Below are 16,892 nucleotides of genomic sequence, written 5' to 3' on the forward strand. Positions count from 1 at the left end.
TTTCTTTCTTTCTTTCTTTCTTTCGTTCAAATTGGCGGATGGATATGTTCCAGGCGTAGTAGTGAAAAGTCCGGACTTTCCCGTAAAATACGTCACAAAAACCGTTGTTGGTGGTGAGTCGTTTCCTACTGCTGCCTTCGGGTGGTGTCGGAAACATAATCATAAAATGAGCGTGTAAAACAACTAATCAGATTTAACGTACACCGATTTGATTGTCATTAAGGTAACAAGTGTACACTGAACGAAGCTTTGTTTAACTGGATCAGCACAGCAGTAAAATATAACCCCCCGCGACCCCAGTGAGGATTAAGTAGTAGAAGATGAGATGAGTACTATAGGTATGTATTGGCCGGATTGTCGCCAACAACAGAATAAAATAGTTCATTGTGTTATACTGTTATACTGTTATACTGTTTTTGTTGTAGCTGTTATTTATTTATTTTATTATTATTAACTTTTTTATTGGTTACATGAAATACTCTTGAAGTTGGAAAATTCAGTTGGCCCTGAAGGAAGCATTCAATTTAAGATTTGTAAAGAGAGAAAAATAATGAAACATGATTCCAAATCAGGTAAATTACATTAATTAGTTTTGCCCAATACGCCATTTACCAGAGTAAAATAATGAAGGAAAACTAGGACAGGGTAAATCGGTCACTGAGAACTTTAATACACATTCAGCTTTTATTCACTCAACAGCGCGACACTATTTTACCTCCGCGGATGTGCACAAACGTGTGCGTCCTGACAGGGTGGTGACGTCACGCACTTTGTCAACCTCCCCGCTCCGCCGTCGTCTTGTCGAGGCTGGCTGAGCTGTAGCTGCTTACCGCTGTGTTTTTTTCCCGGATGAAGATGGCTGCTGGTCCCCTCTCTGTATCTTCCAATGCGTCCACTAACAACGATGGCATTCTCATTGGCGACAAAGTCTACTCGGAGGTGTACCTTACGATAGATAACTCGCTAATACCGGAGGAACGACTCTCTCCGACACCGTCGATGCTTGACGGCCTCGACCTGAACACGGAGAGCGACCTTCGCATCCTAGGATGTGAATTGATTCAGTCTGCGGGTATTCTTCTCCGGCTGCCCCAGGTAATTCCTCTTAAATAATTAATAACGAATAAAATCACATGTTATGAGCAACATACGGTAACTAGTAGGTCCCTTTAGTCTTCAACGTGTCACTGCCCAGTTAATTGCAGTTAGCTAATGCTAGCTCTTTGGCGTTGGCGTGGTGGAGCTAAAATGGCGGCGGGCCATTGTGCAAGGTTAGGCCAGCTTACACAAGACCAAGTGTACATATTATTTTGTTTTTTATCTTGACAGGTGGCTATGGCAACGGGGCAGGTGCTTTTCCATCGTTTTTTCTACTCCAAGTCCTTCGTTAAGCATAGCTTTGAGGTGAGTTCGTTCAAGCGTCTGAATTATTGTCTGGTCGGTGATGTTAGCACAACGTTTTCGTTACGTTCGTGGCAGCCATATTGTCATTACGTTGTCCCCGTTCTAACTTCCGGAGTTTTTACAACTGTTTAAACACGAAGACGGGTTCAAATTGAAACAGTAAACTTTTTACATTCATATATAGTTACACAGTATCAAAGCATTTACAGCTTTTTCTGTAACTAAAGGATAGATATCAATAGTCTATAGACTTATAATTCTGGCTGCCTGACAAATGTGAATTAATCTGAATACTACAGTCAAACCCCATCTCTATTGTCCCTCTTCCTCTGGTAAAACATTATATGCTGCTTAACTCCCAGCTTTGTGCTTTTATTATTTGTCTTTTTAGATTGTTGCTATGGCGTGCATCAACCTGGCCTCCAAGATCGAGGAAGCGCCCCGACGAATACGAGATGTCATCAATGTTTTCCATCACCTGAGACAAATCAGAGGCAAAAAGTAAGTATCAGCATTGAATACAGTGTCCCCCTTTTTGTTGGAATCAATTCTTATTGTGTGGAACATGTTGCATTTTATTTGTTGTTATTCAATGTTGTATGATGCTGATTTGTTTTGGTCTGCAAGTGCTCTTCTGTTTATTCTTGTACCCTAAACCATTTTAAAACTTTTCAGTTCCCACTTCACTGGTAGTTTCAAAAGTGTAACTGTCTTCATTAAACACCAGTTTGACGTTACACTGAAATTGATCCCTCATCAAACTATCCTCAAAAATTGGGAGCGCATTAGGAGTGCAGTAAAGCATTGTAAGACAGGGCACATCTTCTTTTTTGTGCCCATGTCTTCATAGAAATCTGTTCATGTCAATATTCTAGACCTTGGCATTAACTTGGCTTCTTTTTTCCCTTGCAACCAACTAACAGCGACCAGCTACATTTACCAAAGCCTGGGTGATGTGGAATGGTACGTAAGATGAAGCAGATCGGCATGACAACCATGATGTGAGGGGTCTCTCTCCTCCCCCAGACCCACCCCACCCCCTCCTGTGGGAGACTCCCGTGGTCTGAACCACCGCGGGGCACTGGGATCGGGGATGACAGGTTGGCCGAAGGTCCTTGGCCCCTGGGGCACCTTGAGGACTCCTGTGGTTCAGTCTTAAACTTTGGGTAACTGTCGGTCTTTCTGCGGACCACTGGGTAATGTAGTCCTCTTTTCTGACTGCTCCTCACCCTGCATTTTGATTATGCTTCAAGAGCAAAAACCCCATTCACCTACCGTTACCCATGGCTTTTAAAGAAATATCACTTAGATTATCGAAGTCACAGTAATTGATAATTGGTTAAAGGCAGTGTGAGTTATTTGTGTTTGAGGTCAGTGCATGTCATGTAGCTTTCGTCGTTTGGCAGTGTCTACAGTTAATTTCAATCAGCGTCAGAGTAAGTGTACTAGTAATTGTTAATTGTTGTAGGTTTGTCTGTTTATTTGGATTTGTATTATAAAGATAATGAGTGATACTTTGAGCAGTGAGGGTTTTTTGCTGTTCATTTGGATTGTAGTGTGGCATGATTCACGTCTAAATGTCTTTATTTGAGACATGTTAACATTAGATTTACGTTTCAGATTTCAACTTTGGTTGTTCTGTAGCGTTAAATACTGATTTATATGGATTCTTTAATGCTCTTAATGTTGTGGTGCAGTGATGCAGTAAGGAGGAGATAAATTGTCCAACTGCATGTGATTTTTAGAAATTTTAGAGTTTAAGTGAAAAGTTGTAGTGTTCGTCTGCGCTCTTTTTAATTTCTTCTTTAACAAACTTGTAACATCTCTCCTTTTGTATGTAGTATCACTTTGCGTCCTTAGTAACTTAGTTCCGCATTATATATTTTTCACTGCATGACCGTAAGTGAGATTCATTTGTGACATAGCAAAGTTTGTATTTTTGAGTTTGTAGATGACGTTTGAGGAGTGAAGTGTTTCTGTGCATTGAAAGTAGTGATGTGGCCGATGATCTGAGTTGATATTTCTGTTAAAGCAATGGCACGGGGCGATTGATGTCAAGGGCAGCCCACAGATCCCACAAGCTTTCACTGGAACCACAGGAGTCCACAAACCCCGGCAAGTTGTCAGGCATGCAAACAGTTAAACCTGTTGCTTTTAGTTGGTTGACAAGGGAAAAAGAGAGCAAGAATTCAGAAGGGCACTTTTGTTTTGTTTTTTTTTTCCTTCTTCTTAAGCTTTTATAACAAGAGGGGAAAACATTATTTTATTTTGATTCCTTCATAAACTAGGACTCCAAGTTCATTGATACTTGATCAGAACTACATAAACACGAAAAACCAAGTCATCAAAGCAGAGCGGCGGGTCCTGAAGGAACTGGGCTTCTGTGTACATGTCAAGCATCCACACAAGGTGAGTTTGAGTCACATTCATAACTGCAATTCTTAAATAGTGAAGTACAGTATAGCTGAGCCTTTGAGCCCTTTAAGTAATTCAGCTATGCAGATACAGCCTCTCAGAGGCCTCTCAGTCTACAATATTCTCTTAACATAGGTTTGAACATGGTGGATGATGCACTCGGAGCCATTTCTGTGGTTTTTTTTTTACACGAAGCAAATTTTTGATTCCAGATCATCGTCATGTACCTTCAAGTCCTGGAATGTGAGAAGAACCAGACGTTGGTCCAGACGGCCTGGTAAGTTGTTATTTATTTATTCAGTGTCCATCCCCCACAGCAGCAACCTGTGTCATGTCTGCAAGAAGTGCCACCAGACCTGGGCTAAAGATGAAGTTGAACGAGTTTCAAATGGTTGAGTTTCTGAAGAGCCACTTAATTTATCTGCCAGGAACTTGGAACAGACCCATAAGTGGAAACAACACCTGTCAGATAAGTGATACTTGGAAGTGCCACTTTTGTTAAGGCACGAATTTGAAAAGCATTCAACGGCCATTTTGCCCAGGTCTGACAGCGACATTCCCTCACTCCATTTGAGCCCGTCCACCCCTTTTTCTTTTTGTTCTGATGGAGCAATTTGTTTTGATGCAAACCTGCTACTTTTCTCTTGTCTGCCCTTACATGGCTTGCTGTAAAGTCTATTTGAATTGCAGTGCCCAGGGAACTTGGTTTAACTTTGTCCTTTCTCTCTACTCTTTGATTAAAGGGTAGTCCATGCTGGTAAGTCACATAAAGAACCTCTGAACTCTGCCTCCTCCAACCACATGACCTCAGGAAGCTCCCCCCATTGGCTGGCTGCCCCTCTCCTGACAGCCAATCCCAATGCCGAGATACACTGAAGGGGGCGAGCGGGCCTTTACCAACAGCCAACATCGTCTTGTTTTCTCTTGGGTGTCCAGAAGGATTTGTATTTTTTGGTCTTGCTACAAAGGTGTTCAATTGTAATTCCTATTTTTGCCAAGTAGCTATAGATAAATTCATATTCATAAATTTTTTCTAGTTTACTTGCATTTAGCAATGAAGTAAACGTAGCCTCAACAGAATAATTCTTTGACCAGTTTACCTGCCTATTTTTATATTGACAGTAGAATATTGTGTCTTGTCCCCAAATGACGTGGTGTCCAGACATGTGTCTGTTTTACAGGCTGATCCGGTTCTCAGGTTTTGCCTCCAAGGACCTGTCTCACCCAGGCAGCAAACAGAACACAACGGCCGTGTTTTGATTATAGAAGCGTTTGTGTAGCAGTTTCACACTGACCTGCAAAAGGGCAGCTTGGGTTATTTGTTGAAGGCAGATTAAAACAGAAGCTATTTTCGGGATGGCAGGGTTTTGCAGCAAACTTCCACTGGTGCAGTACATGAAAACCTAATGTCTTAGTGGAAAATGACACAATCGGTCTAATCCATATGACAAAATTGTCACCACAGTATGAAGGAAGTTTGACTGCCTTGAGGTTAGCTGTAGTATTTTTGCCTAGTTGTACTTCCCTATGAAAATAAGATGAATAGTCGGCATCAGTGTTGGTTTTACCAAGGTTTTTTCTCTTAACATGTTACTCGTCTTAATGACCTTTTATGTTTCTCGAGGACATAGACGTCACACCACCTTGTATTTGCCTCATTCACAGCCTGGTCATTTTGTCTTCCCTAATCCCGTCCTAATGGCTAATCTCATTCACCCATTGTCCGAGACAACCCTCTGACGCATAATCTGTTTTGTAGCACAGAGATTTAACTCAGCCTACGTAGTGATACCTTTTAGAGGCGTCTTGCAATAGCACACAACATAATGGTGTTGCTGGTAAATGAAACCCACCCTCTTATTGGCATCTGTTTCAGCTCATGGCTCACTTTAATGGGGACGTGGTTGCTGTTTTATAGCTGAACTTGTTTATTAACATGACGGTCACAAAACCTATTATTCAGGAGGACCTATTATGCTCACTTGTAGCTTCTCTACTTTCATTCTGATGCATAGTGTTTCATTAAAAACATCACTTCAGGAGCTATGTTTGGGAAAAAATGCCTGTTACTGTAACAGTAGTTTATTTGTATGCTGGATTGCATTAAATGGTCCAGTTCTAAAGGAGACTAAACATTTACATTTAAGGAGAATGCAGTTTGAACTTGTGGCCTTGCTGCTCCTGGAAAGTCTGCACTGTTGACTCTCAAGGCGTCATTTTGTCATGTTTACTTATTTTTAATTTGAACATGACGTGAAAATTAAAGTAGGGAAAAGCATAGCAGGCCTCCGTTCTGAATAATGGACCCATTTTATATCATTTAAGTACAGAAACATGCCACTTACTCCCAAAACCAAGCTGTTGCATGCCATGGTACATGCTATGTCGCCCCGTTCCTTTCAGATCCAACAATCTGAAAGAGGCAACTGAATTCTCAATCAGTGTTTCCTGCATCTGTATGCCTGCATGTTCCCTACATTACAAGGCATGTGTCATTGTCCCGATCATCATTACAAATAATCTAGCTACTCTAAGGTCATGGTGTGGTAAGATGGTCTTGGTTCCCCATCCGTGTCTCCATGCTTTCTCTGTGACGTGCCGCAGCTCCCATGGATACCCCAGAGAGAAATGGACAAAGTTAAACATGGCAGAGAAAAATGCATTTCTCACTTCAGCTCTATGTGACCTAAATGCATTGATGTTGTCTTTATGCGTTTCATATATTTATTTTTAAACAGAAATCTATGAAAGTTAAAAACTTGAGGAGTTTGCGCCCTAGACATTTAATGCTGCAGGTTATCAACCTGCAGCATTAAATAATGGCTAATGGCGTGACTTCAAAGATGTGGGGTGTGGGCAAGTTGCTTTGTGTAGAGAAGATGCTATGTTTTTGTTTCTATGTGTTCTTTGCCATTGTAGGAACTACATGAATGATACCCTGCGGACGAATGTGTTTGTGAGGTTCCAAGCGGAGACCATTGCCTGTGCCTGCATATACCTCGCAGCCCGAGCCCTACAGGTAACATCTCTACAGGATATTTTTGGGTCCTGATTTGACACAAATGCCTGTTCACACATTCACTACAGTCTGGACAGTTTCCAGATGTGCCCTTGATGTGTTTTATGTGAAAAGAGAACTGTCAGATTAGACACGTAGTGTTTGATGTGTAGTATTATTAAAACCGATGCAGAAGTGGGCACTTCACACCTAAACCAAAAGGAACATTTACCATTCCTGTTGACTGCTACATATGGGAAGAGGTGGAGTTCATGTGTGAAAACTGCTGCTATTGTGATATTAAATCTAGCCGCACACCGTGTTTCTTCAAAGTTTTGCATATGTGTTTTCCCAGATACCTCTGCCATCCAGACCAAATTGGTACCTGCTGTTTGGAGCCAGTGAAGATGAGATTAAAGACATCTGCATCACCACCCTTAAGCTCTACACCAGGAAGAAGGTAAACATTTTAGGTAGCAGGATTCATGTGATCTTGAGCCAGTATATCATTTCTGAACGTTTTAGACATTATCTGAATCCTGGGGAGTAAATAATTAAACTGGACTGAAAAGCACACTAGTGTAGACTCCAGCACTGTCTGTGAAATCTCATGGCTGTACCCTGTGTTGACTTTGTGTTAACTGACTTTCCCCCATAGCCCAACTATGAGCAGCTGGAGAAGGAGGTGGAGCGAAGGAAGGTGTTTTTGGCGGAGATCAAGCTCAAGGCCAAGGGCCTGAACCCTGATGGTACCCCTGCACTCTCCACACTGGGTGGCTTCTCTCCGGCTTCAAAGCCCTCCTCTCCAAATGTGGTCAAGGTGGAAGAGAAGTCTCCAAACCCACAGTCCCTCAAACCAGTCAAGAAGGAGCCAGATAGCCGGAATCAGCTCAGCAAGAGTCCTCACAACGGGTAAGACATTAACACATATTTACTGGGAGAACATTTTGGGAGCATTGGTTTCAGAGTTGGAGCTGTCAGAGGTGTCTGTTATCTGACACTGCTTTCATCGATCCATCTTTCCTTCTCAGGTTAAGGAAAGATGTAAAGATGGGGAGGAACAGTAGGAGTGGAAGTCGTTCTCGTTCAAGAACACGTTCACGGTCGAGATCCCGTTCTCCTCGCAGACAGTAAGTGTTCTCACAATATGTGTAGATGTTAATGCACTTGCCTGAATATTGGTTTCTATGTCAGTAGTTCTTTGGGATGTGATTTAGTTTAATCGGCATTTTCCTCTTTTCACTCTTTCTTCCACAGTTACAACAGCAGACGCAGTCGCTCAGGGACATACAGTTCTCGCTCGCGTTCACGCTCCCACAGTCGCAGCCAATCACCTCGACGACATCAGCCCTCACCCCTTCTCCCCCACCTCAAGTCCAAGTCCAGCCACCATGGCAATAGCGACTCCAAGCCCAGTGGACGTCACAGCAACAGTGGTGGAGGCTCTGGGCACAAGAGGAAGCGCTCACGCTCTCGGTCACGATCCCGTACTCCGGTTAAAGCTGACAGGGAGCGGGACAGAGAGAGAGAACGGGAGAGAGACAGAGACCGCAGCTCCTTTGACCTGTCCTCAAAGAAACACAAGCATGAGCGAAGCAGTGGTCACCGAGGAGACAGGAGGGAGAGGTCTCGGTCCTACGACAGGGACAGAGAGAGAGATCGCAGCCACAAGAGCAAACACCACGGCAGTAGTGGACACTCAGGACATGGCCGTCACCGGCGCTGAGACAAACCAATAGACTAGCTCTGGGGCTGATGTCACACAACAAGTGTTTTCATTATATGTAAAACAAAATCAAGTTGGACTTGTTCTCTGAAGGATATGTTTGACACGGATCAGTGTATGACTTTATTAAATGCCAGCTGGAGTCATGTCAGCTGTTGCACGACACATCTGGTAAATAATTGTACTGCACTTACTATGAAAATTAACCAAATATCTTTCTGCAGTCTGTTAGGTGACATTGTTGACAAGTCTCTTGTTGGAGACCAGTATTTTCAAATATGTCAACGCGCTAAACACTGGCTGTAGCCAACGACTGCATGTCAGACATCACTGAGAGAACCTGTCAAGTTTGGTTGAAATTCATTTTTATTTATTTCATACCTCATTCCTACACAATTTTGTTTCTGGATTTCTTGATTGCATCCTGGACTGACCAAACTGACATTTAGTGTCTTATTACTTAAGTTTTGTCAAAATTAAATTGTGTTTTGTCCCAGTGAAAATAATGTAACTGGGGAAACTGGCTTTAAAGCTACATGTGATGTCTTAGTGATACGTTGCTTTGAGGCTCATGTAGCTGATATTTGACAGGTCCTTGATTGTTTTGCATTTGAGGAACCCAGAATGCAGCAGTAACTTGTCTGTTAGTAGGTTAATTTGTGTGGAGTTGTTTTTTTTTTTTATTAAGCTGGTCAGACATGATCAGTATGTGAGGGAAAGCACCAGTGAAGTGTGACATCAGCCCTTGACTTGTCCTCTTATTGTCCACGTCGTTCATACACACCTACCAACCAGCTAGCCTACTCATGTGTTCTTGGTTTTATATGTAAAGTTATGGACATGGGGGGGAAAAGGAACTTATTTACAGTGTAAAGATGGATTCATATCCACTGACAAGATGTGAACGCTTTGATTTATAAAAGCAAACTGCTCAGTGGAAGTGTTGAATAAGTGTAAAATAAAATGTCATTCAGGAAAGATCAATATGTTTGCACATTAAGGGACTGACAGATGAGTGGTTTTTCTTTTTATTTTACAAGTCTATGTTGCTAAAGCTGTATCTTGTACAGTTTCAAACAAGAGGTTATAGACTTCAGTTTTTCCTTTCAGATTTTTTTTTTTTTTTTCCCCCAGCAGAGAACGCAGACTTGATTATAAAATATTTTAGGGTTGTAATTTTGTTACACTGGTTTTTAGTCTGCATGTCTTCATGTCCAATTTTTATTCAGTAATAAATGAGTTATGCCACTGAACTGTACACTTCATTAAATTGGTGCCTGTTGTAATAAAATTAGTCATTCTGGTCAGTGTATATTTATTATAGTGGACAGAGTGAAGATGGTTGACTGAAGATTTGACTTGATATACAAGACCTCCATATCAAAATCCTAGTTGGATGTGTAGCATCTGCCTTCATAGAACAGTTGGAACCATATCTGGTTTGATTTAGTGTAATTATGAAATGCTAATTTTGTTGAGAGCTGCCGTATTAAAAAGCTAATGAGAAGTAGACAGAAGTAATGCGTGTCCTGGCCGCCAGAGGGGGCTGTGGGACTGAGTAAACGCTTCCATCTGATCTCGGTGTTAGATGAATGTTATCATTATATCACAGAAAGCAATGAGACACCGCCCATAGACACCACCTATAATTCAACTGATTATGCAAACTAAACACAATTTAGAGACATTTATTGGTAGTTAACTTCTTGTGTCTTTGCCAAACAGGATATAATGTGTGATATAACATATTACACAGGAAAGCTTGGTTTGGTAGTTTTTCATATCACAGCTCCATACTCTCTTTGTGAGCAGCTTAATTCTGTCTCAAAGTTTCCATTTACACATTTTATTGTGTCATCTGCCAGAAAGTCTGGGTCCTCTCAGTAACATGGGATACACACTGACACGTGTCAGAGCGCCCGGTTACAAACTGCAACAAGAAGTTAGGTCACAGTGTGCCAAAGCACTGGGTAACACACCGTCCCGTGATCTGTATTTAAACACATTCCCAGCACATACAGGTTGCACACTGATAAATGTGCAGTGTGACTCAGCTGTTGGCTCAGCAGGCCACTGAGATGAATTATAGCTGGCCTAAAATCAATCAGTGTCCTCTGAATCAGCTGATTTATTCAGTCCCTGTTCTAAACGACGTGCAAGGAAAGAAAGCATTTGGTGACTGTTCCTGAGGAGCCACTGCTAAAGACCATGGGTCTCCATTTACTGGGCCATCAACCTATAAGGGGTCACAAAGCACTTTGCACTTACCCCTGACATGATCCTCAGCGAGCTCAGTTCATCACTTCAATGGAGAATGACAGTGTCTTCGTCCTGGCAGCCTCCAAAGACAGAATGTAACCGTGGGAACAGTGAAAGAACAGGAACATATTAGTGGGGATAAGACAGACTCGTTGGTATTTCTTCAGCTGGTGTGCAGTGACCTGACTTGACGTCAATGAAATTTCACTGTTACTTCAAACACGCCTGGCTCAGAAACAAAAAAGGAACGGCCCCGTGAGCCATTTCTGAACATGTCCTGCAAATTGTCCATACCAGTGCAGACAGATCAACCCCTTAACCTGGCAAATGACAGTGGGCTGGAAAGAATGTGTGACATAATCTCTGCTGCCATATTGGATCAAAGTCAAAGTTAAATATCCAGAGACAGCCATAAAAGTACTAAAGATTAAAGAATAAACTGGACATGAGGAAATGTCCTTTGCGTGTCCCTCTCTCCCATCACATTCAGTGAGGCTGTCTTATTGCAGGGAAACAGGTCCAGTGATATTACAAAGTTGCTAAAGTTTTATATATCCATGCTAGGAAAATCTTTTCCTTTTGGGGGTAGATCTGTCATGGTGGTCCACAATCTTTTTGAACCAGACCACCATCTAGTTTAACATTGTTAATTCTCTTTTGAATCATTCAAAACATACTTTTAAATAAGCATAAGAAAAGAAAACCAAGCTCAAAGCTTCAATAAACGATAGTTTTGCACGTTTGCAGCTGTTTGCTAACAGCTAAAGGTGTGATAATGTTCCTGTTGTGCTCACAGCTTATTTCTGCTGCCCCCAAGTGGCCAGAAACGTTATTGTCATGCCACACAACTTCATTTCTTCTCATAGGCTTGTGTCATAATTTACATCTTAACAGCTGCTGAGAGCAATGGTGCTGTGTATTCAGCCTGACACAAAATAATACGATCCCCAGTAGATAAAGGACTCCAGTTATAGACCAGTATTTAGCCACGGCTGAACTGATTATGGATGGAGATCCTCTTGTATTTTGTCAGGTATAATTCTTGCTGATGATGTTGAGGATAGATAGATAGATAGATAGATAGATAGATAGATAGATAGATAGATAGATAGATAGATAGATAGATAGATAGATAGATAGATAGATAGATAGATAGATAGATAGATAGATAGATAGATAGATAGATAGACCGCTTCACATCGTGAGTCAGTCAAAGAACCTTCAAGATGTTTTTTTTGGCAAACTCTAATCTGAAGATTTATGTATATATTCCACCTTGTGGTGAACCTCCCCATTCTTTCTCGTCTTAAGTATTCTCCTTGTAGTAAACTTATATAATGATATACCTACCTCCCGGAGAGTGTTTCCATGGAAAGGATCCTGACATGAAACACAGCTGTTGCCTTCACTGATGCAGAGGTTACCAGAGGTCAGAGGCCTGTATCATGAAGCAGGATTATGGGTTTAGTGATATACTTCATGGTTAACCCTGGGTTTCCTGTATCACGAAGCTGGATTCATTAAAATCATGAGAAGAGTGTTACAGCGTGAACACATCTTCCTGGAGCTAACCTCACAAAGAAGAGGATATTTTTGCCATTTGTCCCCGCTAAACTCAAACTCAGACTAGGATTAAACTGATCATGGGAATGTGTGTTGCACATCCAAATCCCACATTTTAAATCAAGTTAAATTTGTACACCTGTCTTCCAATTTAGATGTGAAGATTAAGCTCAAATGAACATATTATAGCACTTACGTAACTTTCATATGTTTTGGTGAACTTGAATAACCTTAAACTTTAACTAAGCCCAGTGTAGATGAACACAGAGAAAAGCTCCAGAGACTGACTGATTTATTTCACAACTCTGTCAGGAAAAAGACAAGAAAGCAGACATGCAAAGGTACAACAGGGACATTGTTACATAACAATACCAGTAACGGTCAGTAAAATACAGCATTCATTTGTTGTTTTGCAATATAAAAACTAGAGAAGAAGAAAGGGAAGACAAAGGTGACAATCATTGTTTCAGTGGTCTTTCCAGACCGAAGATTTAAAACAGCACTAAAAAAATAAATACTGATCTCATATCAAAAATCAAATGGAATTAAACAACACTATAAAGTACAGTTTCTGCGATTCTTTATACAAGGCTGATACATATGTTTTTGTTTGTATACATTCGGATACTTTAATACTTATCGATCACGTTCACAGTCGCAGTGATTGCATCCTTCCTGGTGTCTGAACTGGATAATTTAATCTCATTGTTGAAGCAGTAAAAGGAACAGCTTCCTATTCTCCAGTGTGAAATCGTGGATAGATAGATGGAAAGATAGATGGAGTTTTTAATTCCCAGGTCTACATACACAGCTGCCTACAAATGTATTTCATTGCGAGGAAAGAACGCTCCAAACAATTACTATTTTTTTCTAAGAATGTTGGCCCTGGAGGTTTGTAGACTAGGCCAACATGGCAGCGGGACAGCGCACAGGGCTCGCATTGCTACTCTTAGACGGCATTTTCTGACATTCATATCATCAGACATTCACTGCAAACACAAAGAAATCCACACCGAGCGGTTAAAAACAGTTAAGTCATGGTACAGTTAATGTACAGCATATGGCAGAAAGCTGGAACTTGGCTTAAGAGGAGCTGTAGGTGCAACGTGTGTTCTAATATTTTATAATGCATTCAGTTTGTGTGCTTTAGCAGTGGTGGAGAGCTGACAAGAAAGTCACATTAGTTTCGCTTGATTTAGATTGACGGACCAAACAAGATGAAGACAAATCTATTGTCTTCATTTGTTGTGAAATGAGAGTCTGTGGGGATATTTTAACAAAGAATGTTCAGTAGCTGCTAATGTATTTACTGTAAACAGATATCTGGATATGAATGTAGAATGCTAAATTGGTCCAGAGGCTGTTGCTGCAACTTCATATTAAATGCAGCAGGCAGCTCATTAACAACATATTATGAATTAGTCACAGGAAATGTAATGTGTCCTGTCAAGGAGCTTTACTGTCATTCATCAAAATGGACCTACAAAGCAAGACAACGGTCAGTTTTGGGAGTAATGGAACAATGGAACAAGATGGAGCAGCCACAGTGAGCTGTTAGATGAAGAGCTGCACAGCTTGATATGTCCTACTGTTCATCATAAAAATCCGATCACAGTTGCTCACATAATTTTATAAAAAGTCAATAATTTTCTGACTTCTTTATCAAAACAACAATTCTTTCTTTTGCTTCTCATAGAATTCTGTGACCTTTCCAGTTGGTTGCGGTCTGCAGTCTCACCACTAGATGTCACTAGATACTAAACACTGGCCCTTTAAAACCATAAATGTAAATTTTCTCCTGGGCTTTCCAGTAAAACCAGTGGATAAAAACACTGAACAGGGTGAGCGATCCACTGAAAACCATAAATATAAATCAAATGTTACCTTAACCTATCCAATATTTGTTAAGACACAGTCATTTAGTACACATTGTGGTCAAAATGGTTTCATAAAGATACTCTGTGATACACATGATGGGAAATCTCAGACTTTGCGGTGCACAGCCAGATCTGTATGTAGGTCATACATCAGAGAGAAACAGAGTAAGGAGGAAATCAAAAGGTAAGGTGAGGCACGATGTAAATAATATAATGTAAGCGGATGGAGGTCAGCTAGGCTGAGGGAGGGAGGGCGGCACATAGTCAGTTAAAAGTACAAACAGCAGTAACTTGACCCAGTGGGAAAGGCTGTGTTATGGCTGCAGGTACGGAGCTGATAGGGCTTTAGCTGCAGGACAAACTAAGACTCAAGATAATTTGCTTTTCTGTCACACACACTCAAATTAAAACCACCTTACTCATACACGTAACTGAAAGCATTCAATGCCAAGGAAGCGGTCACCTGTGGGCGGCACACACACACACACACCTCAGATCTGGATCCAGATAAACATCATAATCAGATATCATATAGAGTAATTGATTTGCCATGGCTGGCCGTGAACATTTGTCTGGTGCAGGCAGCTCAGAGCTAAATTGGGTCAAGACGTGAGTAGGTAAGGACGTTGTTATGCTGCACTATTGCCATAGGTTGACATTTTACAGGTGGAACATTGTATAAATATGAACGATGTTCACACTTTGTGATGTTCTATTTCTGCTTCATCCCGTCCCACAGCGTAGATAAAACTGAAATGAAATGGAACCTATTACTGGATCGCCTTTAGTCAGTGTGACTGAATGTGACTGAACTGGCAAAGATTCTAACTTTAGCGTTTTCTCAGAAATTTATGGTCGAAACTCCACTATTAAGCAACAGTTGAGCTTACACTGCTCCTTGTAAAAATGTGGAGCAAATCGCAGCAGACTTTCCTTGTTTAGGAAAACCAGAAATAGCCCAGTCCACGCTGTACCAAGATTGCAAGAGCAGAAATTGGACCACCGCACAGACCCTTAAGAGGCTTGCTTCATAAGTTACTTTAGTGCGACAGCCAAAACTGAAAATAGATTCAAAACATAAGTTTGTTAGTGATGAAAATACCGTAAAAATAATATACATCATACAAAGACGCTGGATTAAATATGAATACAAGGCTTCCACAATGAAATATTGTGTATATGAAGGAACAGCTTGACATTTTAAGAAATACACTTTTTATTATAGCCATAAATGTTTCCCTTCGATCCCAGTCTTTTGACTAAGATATGCTAAGCTAACTGTATTCTGCCTGTAGAAGACACTTAGTTGTAGGATGTGAAAGTGCTACAAATGATCTCATCTAACTCTTGACGAGAAAGTGAGCAAGCATGTTTCTCAAAACGCTGAGCTGTACCTTTAAGACTACATCGTATTCACTCTATCTCGGCACACACACGCACACACACACAGTCACACACACCGAACGCACCTCCCATCTGCTGTCCATTAGGCTCCTCTTCATCCTTCCTGCTTTGAAGAGGAGCTTTTTAGTCTCATTATTGCTACAAAGGTCTGTGCTTCTGTTGAGTGTTTACTGCTGAAATAACTGCTCTTGACTGCCGTACATCTCAATGGGTCACATGCTGGTTTTGTCTGGTTGGCATCTAACACTATATTTAGTTGTAACATTCATACAGTATGTAATCACTGATTATGGTCCATGGATACAGAGGCATCACATATGAGCACGTCCACGGTTAAGTACATTAAATATTTAACTATTCTTGGTTGTGGTAGATACACACTGTATTTTATTGCTGGTTTAACTATAGTAAAAATACTGCATACCATTTTTAATTGTCATTGTGTACACTGAAGATGTACACCACAGATATGAAGTTGTAGTGCTACTGAAGCACCACTGGCAGTGTATGTTGTGTCTTCCTCTTCACCGGTACCTGCTGTGATGTTTTTTTCTTTCTTCTTTTCAACTCTGGCGGATGTTTATGAAGGCGTGTAAGAAAAAAAAGACCCACGTGTAGTCGGGGTCTCACAGGTAGGTGGTGGCCTCTCTGTTCTCCCTCTCTCTGGCCTGAGCCACGGCCACGTTGATGCACTGCAGCCACTCCTCGGCGTGTTTCTCATCCTGAGCTTTCAGCACGTATGTCTTGCTGTCTGTGAAGATCTCGAAGGCCCGAGGCAGACCCCGATCTCTACGCTTCTTGGCCACAACCTGTTGAAAACGAGAAAGATCGGGCGGGCGAAGAGTGAAGATGATGGAACATCTGTGTCCAGGGGAAAGCTGCAGCTGTCATCTTTTTAGATTTATGTAGGTTAGCCTCCTTTCTCTACTCTGGAGTAATTCATAACCGTCAGCTGTAACGTGAGCTTTCTCGTAGAATTTTGGGGACTTGTGCTGCCTTAAATTATGTAAACGGAGGAGAACCTTTATATAATAAACTGTACCATAATCTGATTCTATACATGGATCAGGAAACTTGTTAAGCCCTGAAGGTTTCTGAGGGATGTCGACAGTCACCTTAACACTTTGCACCTTGCTCAGCTCGATAGGAATGTCATCCAGCTCGTCTTTCTGTGGGGAGGACAGACAATGACTTTAAATACAGTCCAAAAAAAAAATGAAAAGAAAAAGAGAGCAATATTTCTCTC

The 16,892-nt window shown here is 41.3% G+C and overlaps 2 protein-coding genes across 2 annotated transcripts in view; one reads left to right on the forward strand and one right to left on the reverse strand.

The window, feature by feature from the left end:
- The first annotated feature begins 765 nt into the window (after window positions 1–765).
- On the forward strand, window positions 766–9,846 carry ccnl1a (cyclin L1a). Its single transcript, XM_047593354.1, has 10 exons — window positions 766–1,095; window positions 1,330–1,404; window positions 1,796–1,905; window positions 3,693–3,813; window positions 4,032–4,096; window positions 6,739–6,838; window positions 7,173–7,277; window positions 7,476–7,729; window positions 7,849–7,947; window positions 8,075–9,846. The coding sequence occupies exons 1-10, from the start codon at window positions 850–852 to the stop codon at window positions 8,541–8,543; spliced, it is 1,644 nt and encodes a 547-aa protein (XP_047449310.1). The 5' UTR covers window positions 766–849; the 3' UTR covers window positions 8,544–9,846.
- A 2,794-nt stretch (window positions 9,847–12,640) lies between these two features.
- The window catches only part of veph1 (ventricular zone expressed PH domain-containing 1), an 81,453-nt gene continuing 77,201 nt past the window's right edge, over window positions 12,641–16,892 (reverse strand). Inside the window, exons 14-15 of the mRNA XM_047594354.1 lie at window positions 16,762–16,815; window positions 12,641–16,455 (exon numbers count right to left, since the gene is read on the reverse strand). Of these exons, the coding sequence (XP_047450310.1) occupies window positions 16,273–16,455; window positions 16,762–16,815 (237 nt within the window). The 3' untranslated portion in view covers window positions 12,641–16,272. The remainder of the gene's footprint in view (window positions 16,456–16,761; window positions 16,816–16,892) is intronic.

The sequence above is a fragment of the Mugil cephalus genome, chromosome 9 (assembly GCF_022458985.1).
Source record: "Mugil cephalus isolate CIBA_MC_2020 chromosome 9, CIBA_Mcephalus_1.1, whole genome shotgun sequence".
NCBI lineage: Eukaryota > Metazoa > Chordata > Actinopteri > Mugiliformes > Mugilidae > Mugil > Mugil cephalus.